The 12,457-nt window shown below is 42.1% G+C and overlaps 1 protein-coding gene across 1 annotated transcript in view; it reads right to left on the bottom strand.

Moving 5' to 3' along the window:
* Positions 1 to 12,457, bottom strand: part of CCDC39 (coiled-coil domain 39 molecular ruler complex subunit) — a 933,141-nt gene that overhangs the window by 863,456 nt on the left and 57,228 nt on the right. The window contains exon 2 of the mRNA XM_069618669.1: positions 7,885 to 8,004. Within this exon, the coding sequence (XP_069474770.1) occupies positions 7,885 to 8,004 (120 nt within the window). The remainder of the gene's footprint in view (positions 1 to 7,884; positions 8,005 to 12,457) is intronic.

Raw genomic sequence — 12,457 nt, 5'->3', positions numbered from 1 at the left:
TAGTGAGAGAGAACCAAGAAGGTGAATCTTGACAAAGTATTTCTAATTAATGATTAAAACATTGATTTATACAATATCGCTGTAGCCAGGTCAGAATGATATTAATGTTGACTTTTGTTATATCCTAGGTGAGATTTAACCCATGACATATAATTCCCTCACAAACACGGACCGAGAATATTATTAACGGAAGATAAGGGTAAGAAGTGGGCAACCACCGGGAGCATTATTATGGGGAATCTGGGAGATGAGTTAAATCATATTGCGTAGCAACTCATTTTTAATGTATGCGAATAATCTGCCATTGGCAGAATACTAAAAATCATGCATTTCAGTTCAGAAATAAGCATGATGCAAATTGTTTATTTAAATGAGAAGGAATCAAATAATTTAATATGAAGGTGCAATTTATTTGATTTATAACAACTCAAACTCACATTTGACTTAATCTACAGGTATACATGAATGAGGAAACTGTATGCGACAACGTACTCATATTATCTCTGTCATTTTTTATGACATGATGGTGTCTCTCTTTAACAAAACCCCTAACTACCCAACCTGATCCCCATCCCAAATCTCTGTGTTCTATTCTTTCACTTTTTCACTTTATTTTCACTTTGAGCTTACATTTTCTTTCTACATTTTCTGGTGACATGTATTTAATGTTACATCGAATGATTTAATATATCATGTTTTAACTATTAAGCTATGCCCTGATTTGAGAAAGGCACAAGAGCGTGCCGAAACATGTGTCATCAAAAAGGGCCCACAATTAAGAACTCACAAATACAGAATTTGAGATTTGAAGAATATTTAATTGGTCTACAATTCTCAACCAAAGCTTTTTTGTGGCACATTGTTTTTGTGTGGGAAAAAAACCTATCCTGTTTTCGCCACACGGAGTAGAGGGACTCTGTCTCCGTTTATCTTTCCACACTCATGCAACACCTTGTTTGAACTATAAGTAATTAGGGCGCTGAGGTTACTAAGTTGATATCCCTAAAAAGTTCCTCAGCAATAATCTGATAGTTGGTAAACTAATCAGTCTTACTGTTCAAGGTTATTCGGTTTCAGCACCAAGAGGGGCAAAGGGTCATAACTGTCTCAAGGGGCCTTTGGAGAAGGACAATGGGGACAGAACCACAAGGTACCTGGTGCTGATGAAGTTCTTGGTGCTCGACAGAATCAAGGCAGTTCCAGGGCGCTTTGCAGCACTTGAGGTAGAGTTAGTGCAGGCAGCAGGCAGTTCGGCAACTGAGGCTGGACAGGCGTCTGTCGGCTCTCCGGCATGGTGACTCAGGCCAACAATCGTTGTCTTTGTGGTGGTTGGCAGATCTGGAATGCTGGTCGAGGTGTCTCGGATGGATCTGGTGACTGCGACGTGACAACAGTCAGCAGTATAGCCAGATGCAGTTCTAAGACTCGACTGTCTCAAAAATGTCCTTAAAAGATGGACACTAGATGATGCTTGCGTGGCACTCCTCCTAGCTTCTTCGCAGGGCTCATATCATCCTTTCAAGTCAGACGGACCAGACTCACAAGAGTGATTGCAGGCAATGGCCTTGTCCTTTGTCCAGAGACTCTGCGGCACATCCCAACTAGGAAGGTTCCTGGCAGAACCTAGCAGGGCACGCTGTGTGGGTTGCCAGACATTTGGTCGAAAAAAATTGGTCGACCAGACAAATGGTCGAACCAATTTGGTCGAAAACCAAATGGTCGAATTTTTTTATTTTTTATTTTAACCCTTTTTTTTTATTTTTTGGGGGGGTCCCCCCCAACCTCCTTTTTTGCTCTAAAAACCCCTTTTTTTACTAAACGAAAACCTGAAAAATAAATATATAAATAAAAAAAAAAATTCGACCATTTGGTTTTCGACCAAATTGCGTCGATCAAATTGCAGTCGACCCGTTTTTTTTCGACGAATTGACTGGATACCCGCTGTGTGCTGGCTGGGTACAGGTTCTGTAGCTGCTGGATGGGTCCTCCGAATCTGGTATCTCCCTCTGTTCCCTGGGAGATGTTTAGGGGAGGGATCTTGCTTCCCTCTTGGAACTCCTGGCCTTCCTTCACTGGCGGAAGATGTAAGGTAGACTGTTACTTCAGCTCAGGTCCAAGTGAGCCGTCCTTACTGCTTTCAAAGTCTTCAGATGATCTGCTAGGTGAGAGGTTCAGCCCTCTCTTAAAGCCAAATGGTCCCCAGTGATTGGTGCAGGCCAAGCCTACCGTAATGAACCAATCCTGGGTCCCCACCAACAATCTTCTGTTATGCATGAGGTCAGGACCAGAGTGCTCTGCAACAGGACAGACACGTGGTGACAACATATACCCAGGTCCCACCCATCTTCCTGTCTGTTGTAGATCAAAGTCTCTCTCTGGTTAACTAAGCCCTCTGTGACTCTTGATTAAAACGCAGGTTTTTCCTCGAAGTATGTGCTGAGGGCAGAATTTGTGTCTCCCCCAAATTACATCCTTTGTCCCTCTGAAAGGGGTCTACTCTGCAGGGCACCTGTGGTAACTGCTGGACTCAGACAGGCCATTCACTGCCTTTCATACAGATATGATACATGATATGATATGATACAGCATTTGTAACGCGCCTACACACAAGTGTTTCAAGGCACGACAAGGCAAGGAAGGGAGAACAGAGAGAGGGCAGAGACAACGATCTTACTAGGCCAAGTGACATTGAGATCGTGCAAGTGCTGGGGAGGGGAAAAGTGCCAGGGGCAAGGTGTGGGGCAGTGCTGTACATGGGATCAAAACAATAACAAGAAGTGCGGCCAGCAGGTGGCAAGTGCAAGGGTAAGTGTAGACAGCAGGTGTCCAAAAGTGCAGGTAGGGGGACTGTAGGGTTACAGATACAGACCCAAATGCAAGGGTTGCCGGGAGGCAGTGCGGGAGTGCAACTGGGCGGGTAGGGATTTGGGCCCGAAATCAGAGGGTATCCAGGTGACTAGTGCAGTATCATACAGGAAATCAGCAGGGGAGAGGAAGACAGAAGGCAGAAGCAAAGAGGAAGGTCTTGAGGTGCTTCCGGAGTCAGAGATGGTTCTCCTCAAGTTTCAGAGAGGCAGGGAGGCTGTTCCGAGGGAGGCCCCATCCAAAGATAGAGATCTACCACCAACTCGTTGCTTGGAGAAGCAAATGACCCTGAGGGAGTTGGAGGTGGAGGAGCGAAGAACTCGAGTAGGAAGGTATTTACAAAGAGAGCTTTGGAGGTATTGAGGACCCAGGCCCCAGAAGGCCTTGTGGACAATGCAGGGGTTCTTGAATTTAATCCTTGCAGCCACTGGGAGCCAATGCAGAGATTTCAGTGCTGGAGAATATGATCCCTGGGCTTGAGGCCAAGGACAAGTCTTGCAGTCCTGTTCTGGATGAGTTGCAGAGGGCGGAGAGTAAAAGCAGGCAGATTTAGAAAGACGCTGTTGCAGTAGTCCAGCCTAGAGAGAATCAGAGCTCTAGAGACAGTGAGTTTCTGGGGGAAGGAGAGGAAAGGAAGAATACCTCTGAGGAGGTGCAGTTGGTAGTTTGACTTCTTAGAGACGTGAGGAGAAAAGGAGATTGTGGAGTTGAAGATGGCCCCGAGGTTCTTAGCTTCACAGGTGGGAGCAGAAAGTGGGTCAAGGAATGCCGGCCAGAATGACAGGAAAGGAGAGTGCAAGTGTGCCGATGAGGAGAATCTCTGTCTTACTGGCATTAAGGCAGAGATCATTGGCGGCACACCACTCCTGGATAGCAGACAGACAATCAGAGATGAGAGAAGAAGAAGAGGTGGCAAAGGGGAGCCTGAAGACAAGCTGAGTGTCATCCGCATTGCAATGAAAGCTGGAGCAGAGAGCTGCAAGGCGGTGGGCGAGAAGTGCAAGGTATTGGTTGAACAGCTAGGGAGAGCGGTTAGACCACTGGGGAACACCACATAGAGAGTGAGATAGAGGAAAGGAAGGACCCAAGTTGGACCTGGGAGGGCCGATCCGAGAGCAACGAAGTCAGCCAGGCCAGGGCCTGATCAGTGATACCCAGGTGATCACGGAGACGATTGAGCAGGATGGCATGGTTGACAGTGTCAAAGGCAGAAGAGAGATCGAGTAAGATGAGGGGAGATTACAATCGAGGTTAGAGAGCAGGTCTTCACAGATGTTCAGGAGAGCAGTTTCAGTGCTTCTGGCTGCTCTGAAGCCAGACTGGTGGTCATGGAGACAAACAACAGATTCAATGTGAAGATCAAGCTGGGAGATGGACAGCTTTTCCAGGAGTTTGCCCAGGAAAGGAGTGATGGAGATTGGGCGATAGTTAGCCGGGCAAGAGGGGTACAGAGAGGTGGGAATGTTGAGACTTGATTGTCGTGAAGATTAGAGGGGCCTCCGTCCCCAAGTACCACACAGGGAGAGATCATGTGACTCTCTATGCGATCCTTGAGGCCACAGGTGGGAGATGCTGGAACGCCGGAACCACGTAGTACTGGAAACCCCAAGGCCACTGTAAGGCAAACAATTATTAGTACAAACAATCACAGTTGCAGTATACAGAACAGACTAGTATTGTTCAGGAAGAATCTTACCGAAGTGTAGTAGTAAGGTCGCTGCTAACCACACATGGGGCCTGAGATACAGCTACGTGGGGGCGCGTGAGCAGCACCTTGAGATGATGGTAATGGTGACTTGTAATGGTGGTTAGAGTAGTCACCAGTTACTGAGCCCACCTGCAGTTGTTTGACGTGGATATATGTACTTTCGTGAGAAGCGAAAATCAATCCAGGGAAGAACCAAAAGAAGTCCGGTATGAAAGTCCTGAGGTCAAAAACAGCCAGATATCCACAAGAAAAAGCGCCAAATTCGAAGGGAAAGCCAAAAGAAGTCCGTAGTTCGAGGTACGAGTTAGAGTAATCCAAGAATCAAGAAGAGCAAATGCCAAATAGAGTTGTGAAGAACAGCTGTGAAGCGATGTGTTGTCGCGGGAACTCTGCTTTTATACCATTTGATTCCCAGTTACATGACCTAAAACAGAATCACGTGATCGGGATCTCCTCGTCACGTGATCTGGAAGTGAAAGTGACCGCCTGACTCTGCCTGACCCAATGCACCACGGCAGTTGCCAATGCAGAAATGGATACAACCGGGACCGAATGTGACTTCTGCTGTGATGTAAGGTTTGGACCCCAAGCTGCTCACGCGGTCCCCGTCCTACATGTGTACCGGATGTTGGGATTGGACGTGCTGTGGGGCATGCTGCGGGGAGTCTAGCGGGCGTGGGACATGATGCATGACAGGGAATTAGCTTCAAGCTGACACATTGCATACCAAAGGGGCGTTAGCCCCACCTTCCTTTTTGTCTGTCTAGCAACCAAGCCTCTCCACAGTCTAAATCTCTTCACCAGACTAGGACATTGCACTTGCATCCCAACACTGCATAGAATGAAACAAACTTAATTTCTTCTCAACTTTGTATGCAAACATGATTAGTGTCGTTTTCGTAAGTCTTTGTCAGCTTAGTAGATGGTCGATTCTGAAATTATGTTTCTTTAATGTTGTAGATGACTACTACTGATAATCTCTCTTGGAAATAATCTTCCTTCCCCTATACATTAATTTTGCTCCTTATCAGGTAAATTAGCATTCTTCTTCAATTTCCCTAATGACTGTAGTTGCGTGATTAAGCATGAAAGGTAATTGGTTCCCTAACATTTTTGTAGAATGTTCCTACAGACTAAGATGAGTTAAAGCTCCAGATTTTAAACAGTGGTGCTGTGAAGGTATTTTCTTATTTGAGTAAAATAAATGATTCCCTCTGTTTCCACTATGAATGGTATAGATAATTTTCAATAGGGTAATCCAGTATCTTTCTATTACATTGTGCTTGGTTGATAATCGGCCCGGAGGAAGGCGAGACGTATGTTCGTATACCATCGAAACTAGTAGCCAACCCTCCGAGTACAGCTCAACTATGCCGTTTGTTTACCAGCAGTTGAGTGTTTTTACCTGTACAATCATCAGCCTAGAGCATTATGACTGTTTATCACTAGTCACTCTCTATAGGCTGCAACAAGAAATAAAGGATTGTATACTACTAGTTGGCCTATTTATATATGACCTAAAAGATGTGCCATCTTCTTTGATTGCATACTGATTTGGTCATAATAAGATTAGCATTTGCATTTTTTTGCACTATTGCACTTTTCAATAGAGACACTTTAGCACAGGTGAGCTTTATTTATGACTAGTCCTAGTTTGTGTTCAAAGGTTTACGTCACAATATGTCTACTAATGTTTCATATTGCTTGCATCACCACCGTTTTGTTTTTAACATGTTTAATGTGATTGTAATGTTACATTAGATTGATGGTTTTCCCTTTTTGATTATATCTTGTTACAAGATGTGTGATTAATACAATGATGGGAAACATTTATGGGTGCTTTAGTTGTGAATATAGAACAATCATTATTTGAGGATACTCCCCAACAATAATTGAATTGTTCTATACATTATATTTGTGAAATGAAACATGTAAGCCCTCGTGGCTCCAATTACGAAGATTGTTTGTTTCTGTGAAAGTTTTCCCTGTTCTTTGTAATTATCAAGGACCCTGGTGTAGACTTATATATTAATTAGAACATGGGCCATGAAAGTGTTTTGTTGCACTAGAAAGCCATGGTAAAGAATTGTAGAGTGTTATAACACTGGGTGTGCTCTGGTGATACAAAATGAGTGGCTTTTCTACCCCTTCCACATCTACCAACTGCCACCTCTATCCCATGCCATTTTCTCTTTTTAAAGTACTTACATCTATTGTAGAGATTTTCAGATGCACAACTTTTTAGAAAAGTGCATTCTTTCGTGGATTATGAGTGCGTACGTGCAAATGAATGATAGCCATCTGGCAAGGGTGTGGAAGCCCTGGCTTTTATTTTTTATTATTAAGATTAATACAATGATGCAGAAAGATCCCTCCCAAAAAGGATAATGTGCTAATCAGGTTCCCCTTTGAGCAACTCCATGCCAAAAGCATAGTGTATGCCTGTGCCCTGCTGGATCAGTAGCCTAACATGCAGTTCCAACTCTACCAGTGGTACAGAGCAGGTTCAGAGGAAACAAGGACCCATTTGACAGTTGCAATGACAGACAAGTCTCTGCAACGGAGGGCCTGAATTTAAGAAATGCACCACTGTTTGCAAAACTACATAACTATTAGAATGTTGTTCTGGTGGCACATTAATCTGTATATATAAGCCATACCCGAGTTTAAGGTACGGCAGACAGAATCTCTTATAATTATTGATATCAAATATGTTTCAAACCTGGGGGTTCTGTGTAATCACCCAGTCAGGCTGCCTACTGCTGCTGCCAGCAAGACGGTAGTCTTGGGGGGTTGCCTTTCTTGATTCTTGTGAGGCCAGGTAACACCTTCCTTAGAGAGACTGACACTCCACAGGAAAATGTCCTGGGAGCAGGAATCAAAGGACACACCCATTCACATAAGGAGAAGACTCACTTGAGGGTGCTGCATTTCAGAGGGGTCTTTCATTCTATTGAGAAGGGAGGGGGCAGGGTTCGTGTAGGCAGAGGGAGCACTTTAAAGTTGGAGGAAAACCAGTGAACAAAATCTTAGTTAAATGTACCTTATTTTGGCAATGTGCAACCGAAATACCACAGAAATGTATCAGTTACAGTAAGCAATGCAAACATAACTTTACCTCTACCCACCTACTAACATAACTTGCCCTCTGTGAATATGACTAATTGCCTGTGTAAATTATGACACTTCACTTTTTTTCCTGCATTGCAATTTTTATTTTGCCGGGTACAACAAAAATTAAATAAATACATCCAAACAATGCTAAAAAAAAGTAAATGGAATGAGAGGTCACGTATGACAGTATATTGTACCTGGGTGTATGAAAGCTCCTGCCGGACATTTTTCAGGTGGGCAGACATAGCATGAATTCTTTCTTCAAAGTCTTTGACCTGATTATCCATGTTGATCTTTTCTTTCTGCTTCCGTTTGAGCTGGAAAGAGACATTTTCAGGAGTTAACTAACAAATGTGTCTGCACTTCTCAACTTTAAGAAAAGACGGTATTCAGAAAACCGCCAGCTCATGGCACACGTTTACTAAAACAGAGAACACGCTGTCGATATTCTCCAACAAAGCCTACATGCAGGATTGCTTGCCCAAGATACCAAACAATGTAATTTTTAGTTTTACCAAATGACAATTAAAAATGTAGTTGACATTTAACACCAATACCATTCCTTTAAAATATAACACTTTATTGCAGCGTATTATTCCACTGTACGCGGAAGAACACAAAATACTCAGGGCCTAATTTACAAAATGTTTTTCAATGGGATTGCGCCATTGTAAAAGGCTTTTTTAAATAAGGCCCTTAGACTAGATTGGCAGATGGAGGACCACAAAGGGCTGCACACACATCGCGGAATCCCTTTAAAACGTTATTGTTGACATCCTATCATACAAATATTAGAAAAAATAAATTTAAGAAATCAGTAAACAAAACCTTAGTTAAAATTACCTTATTTTGGCAATGCACAACCTAAATACCACTGAAATCTATCAGTTGCCCTCTACCCACCTCCGTGAATGCCCTGCTTTTGACATCACATGTAACATATGCCCTGCAATACACGGTTTATGGTCGGTTTGTGCAGTATTTTCACTGATCTTCCAATGTTTAAATACCAGAAGATTAGCCATAAGTGCTCTTAAAATCGTATCAGTAAATCATTTTGTTTTTTAATTACATAACCCAACACACCAACAGTGCCCAGTGGAACCTGTTCCTGGGGCACAGCAGGTAAATCTACAGTGCCAATGGTCATGGCCTGGGCCCATGCCCTGGGGGCACTTTACACGGGCTAATTAGAGTGAGCTATTTTGCATCCTCGAATAGACCGCAGACCCACCTTATATGAAACCAGGTGAAAGATGTGTGCATAAATCGTATCTTGGAATCTGAACAAGACCAGAAAAGTTAAATTTGAAAAGGGCATAAAGCAGAGGGATGGGACATGCCCCAGCGAGATCCAGTGCACCATTTGCAGGAGAAGAAAACAGCAACATTTGGACAGTGGTTTTGTGGACATGGAAACGTTTCCGTGGACCCGAGGTAGCAGGTTTATGCAATTGTTTGCATGCCCTGAGAAATGCAGAGTGACACTAGATCATACAAAAGGCAATTTGGGGAGGTTTATAACTTCCTTAATGGGCGCAAATGCATGAAACCTTCCTAACATGCTCAGGACATTCTGATGACGGCTAAAGTTAAATATTCTTGGGAACTCTTGGGAAATGTCCAGCCATGGAGGTGATAGAGGTGGCGGGGGGAATTATAGGTTGACCAAAATAAAACATGTCGCACTGGGACATTTTGCCGAAATGGACTGTGGAAGGAAACATTTTAACATTTTTTTAAAATAAAAAAATTAACAAAATCGCTTTATGAACTGAATTCAAAATTGGACGATATGGGGAGAATTAAAGGCAGATGAAAACTGCCTGAATTCAAAGTGAGAGGGGCTAAATAGTTGCACTGTTTCTTCAAGTATGCCACATATGATTCAACTGTTTGGAGAAATAATGACCCGACAAACCCCACTGTTTGTAAATGTATAGTATCTACTACAAGATATGAAGACTGTCTCAATGTAAAACTAGAGGTACCAAAGTAACACATTGTTTTATGAATTAACATTTTAACCAGTGACGTGCTTCCTTGAGAGACAGCATTGAAAAGTAAAAGAACTGTGCCTAATGCACTGAAAACTATGGCTGGCAGCAATATGTAAACACCAAATATTGATGCAACAATTGACCAGCCTTATATTTCACAAGATGCGGCTTAATTCTCTACAAATCATGGAACTGTATCTCCATCCAAAATGTGAAAGGCCCAAGTGTGCAATTTGAATCAACAAGGAAATAAAGCCAGCCTACACTGTAGAAATAATCATGTCAAACGATACATAAAGCAAATGTATTCACCTGTCATTTTCAAAACTTACCTACTATTGCCTTCCAAATGGAGCACAGCTTATTGATAAGTGGATTGTCTCTTGCAAAACATCTAATTCAGATCATGGGAAATAATATTGAATGTAAAAATGATAAATTATAAATGAAGGAAAAAACAAGAAGGTTCTATTGGTTTTTAACGGTATGCAGTGATGTTACGGTATCTTCTTTTACCGAAAATGATAATACTGAAAAAAAAATTGTAATTTTTAAAAAAAATAGTTGGGTAGTGGGGTAATGGGGTAAAATGGGTAGAGAGGAGGATGGGGTGCGGATAAAAACAGGGGGTTTGGGGGAACCCACCCCCCCTCCAACAACAAAAATACCGAAAATGTTTTTCAGTAACATTTGTTTGGCATTACTGTTTTCAGTAAAAGAAGATCCGGTAACATCACAGGTAACCGTTTGAACAACCCTTGTATTCATTTTATCAGCCCCTATTGTCATGACTAAGTTGAACAGGGTTTCAACGCAGAGTGAGCTGGCCCCCACCTTCAAGAGTCTTCCTGGGGTTATTCTTAAATAAATAAACCTACGTACCCAAAAAATTAAATCATTTGTCTCCACAGAAGACTACCATCTGGAGTGGCCAGATGGTCTGGTTTATGACCATTTGCTGCGACTAATGCGAGCAGGTCAACAAAGCCTGTCCAAAGTGCCCAATCAATTATTGATTAAGGTCTTACAAAGAGCTGTTTAAATATAACTCATGTGTGAGGCCCCAGTTTGAAATACAGAGCACAGCCAAACATGTAAATTCCCCTTGGTTTAAACACCACGTAATTTACCATTGATCTTATATGCAAAAGTGAATGTTGCTCATAATTCTGGAACTATAAGACTTAGGAACATGTGAATGGGTGCTTTACAAGCTCCTCTTTAATTTAACACCAAATTCATATTCTATACATTAATCAGAAAGAATCAAAATGAGAAAAGTTCCAAACTTTATGAAGCAATATGCCAAATAGTCTGGTCACCTGTCTAGAGGCGATTCTACGCTTAGGGAGGGTATTCAACAGGAGTGTGTCTAACTGTAAAGCAGGCCAATGCAAAGATCGGGCCAATCCCATATTGTGACACAGTTATGACATAAGCATGGGAATTTCTGACACTTTAAAACAGGGTGGGAACAGGATTCCAACATTGAAAAAAGATGCAAGAAAAAACCCCAGTTCCTATTGGATGAATGAATCAGAGATAGACCAACTGGCTGCAGAAAGGAAGATTCCAATTTCTAGGGACACGTTCTATCCACAAGGAAACCTGCAAAGCAATGACATTGAAGCAGTCCCAACTTCATATAAGCCAATCATGAGGGCCCATGCTGACTGGGATATTTCCAATCTCAAAGGTTCAAGGATGTTCTGAAAACGGATTATGAGATGTCCCCAAATTAAGGGATATCTGCTCTCTAACCACCATTTTCATGAATCCGTTAAATTGCAGAACACGTGTGGTTTGGGAAGGCATTATCAAAATATATTGATTTAAATGAGTATTAAACAGTGCAATCTCGCCGCATGTAAAATTAAGTGAGATTTCAATTCAACCCAACTTAAAATACATTTCTGACTTTTGTGCATTTAGCACCCACTGTTTAAAAATTATATTCTCATGAAATTGTACCCAAAGTGTTTTCACAGAAATAGTTAACATTGGACTGTCATATGAAGATACCCAGAGTCAAGCCTACTGATAATATATTTGATAATGTGCGTTCTGTGAAGGCCATAGCCATTTAATAAGGAATGGGAAATGAGAGCCTCTTTAATGGTGTCATTTCTACTCCCATCAAAATGATGCAAATATAAATCCCATACACCCGTCATTTTTAAAACTGCACACTGGGACTCCATTAGTGAGGGAGAGGTAAATAATTAATGAATGAATCTTTTATAACACATACCCGGCTTAAAGCTGGAGACCAGTCTCTAAGCGCAGGACCAGGATTCAAACCTGTGTTGCTATGTGCTGTTTTGCTTCCAAGACAAACACATTGTCCATGAGCTATCCTTCCGGCCCTATACTACATCAGTACTTTTATCTTTTCAATAGACTGTGAAAACATTTCTCCTAGGTTGAGGTGGCTGAACTCAAATGTCATGCTTCTAAACTGGGGACAATGATTCTGTAAACTGAAACATGAAGCGTTCTGATGCGATTCACTGTGAGCTCATTTCAAATGACACACATACTAGCACATCTCAGCACCATGTTTACATAGGAAAAGGGGGGCATGAAGCACTCCCCCGATAACAATACTTGTTGGTAATATTGGGGAAAGCAGAGGTCCTGTGTATTATGTAAAAGTGTAACTTTAGGTGCAGTTTAAAGATGTTTTAACAGCAAAAATAAGATGTCAAACCGCACTCCTAGGTTCTAAGAAACTTGATCAAAATGGAATATGAACTTATTGAGATAGAAT

Source organism: Ambystoma mexicanum, chromosome 10 (genome assembly GCF_040938575.1).
Source record: "Ambystoma mexicanum isolate Mex_15411 chromosome 10, UKY_AmexF1_1, whole genome shotgun sequence".
In the NCBI taxonomy this organism is placed as follows: Eukaryota; Metazoa; Chordata; class Amphibia; order Caudata; family Ambystomatidae; genus Ambystoma; species Ambystoma mexicanum.
The sequence above is the reverse complement of the archived record's forward strand: the minus strand, read 5'-3'. Positions and strand labels throughout refer to the sequence as shown.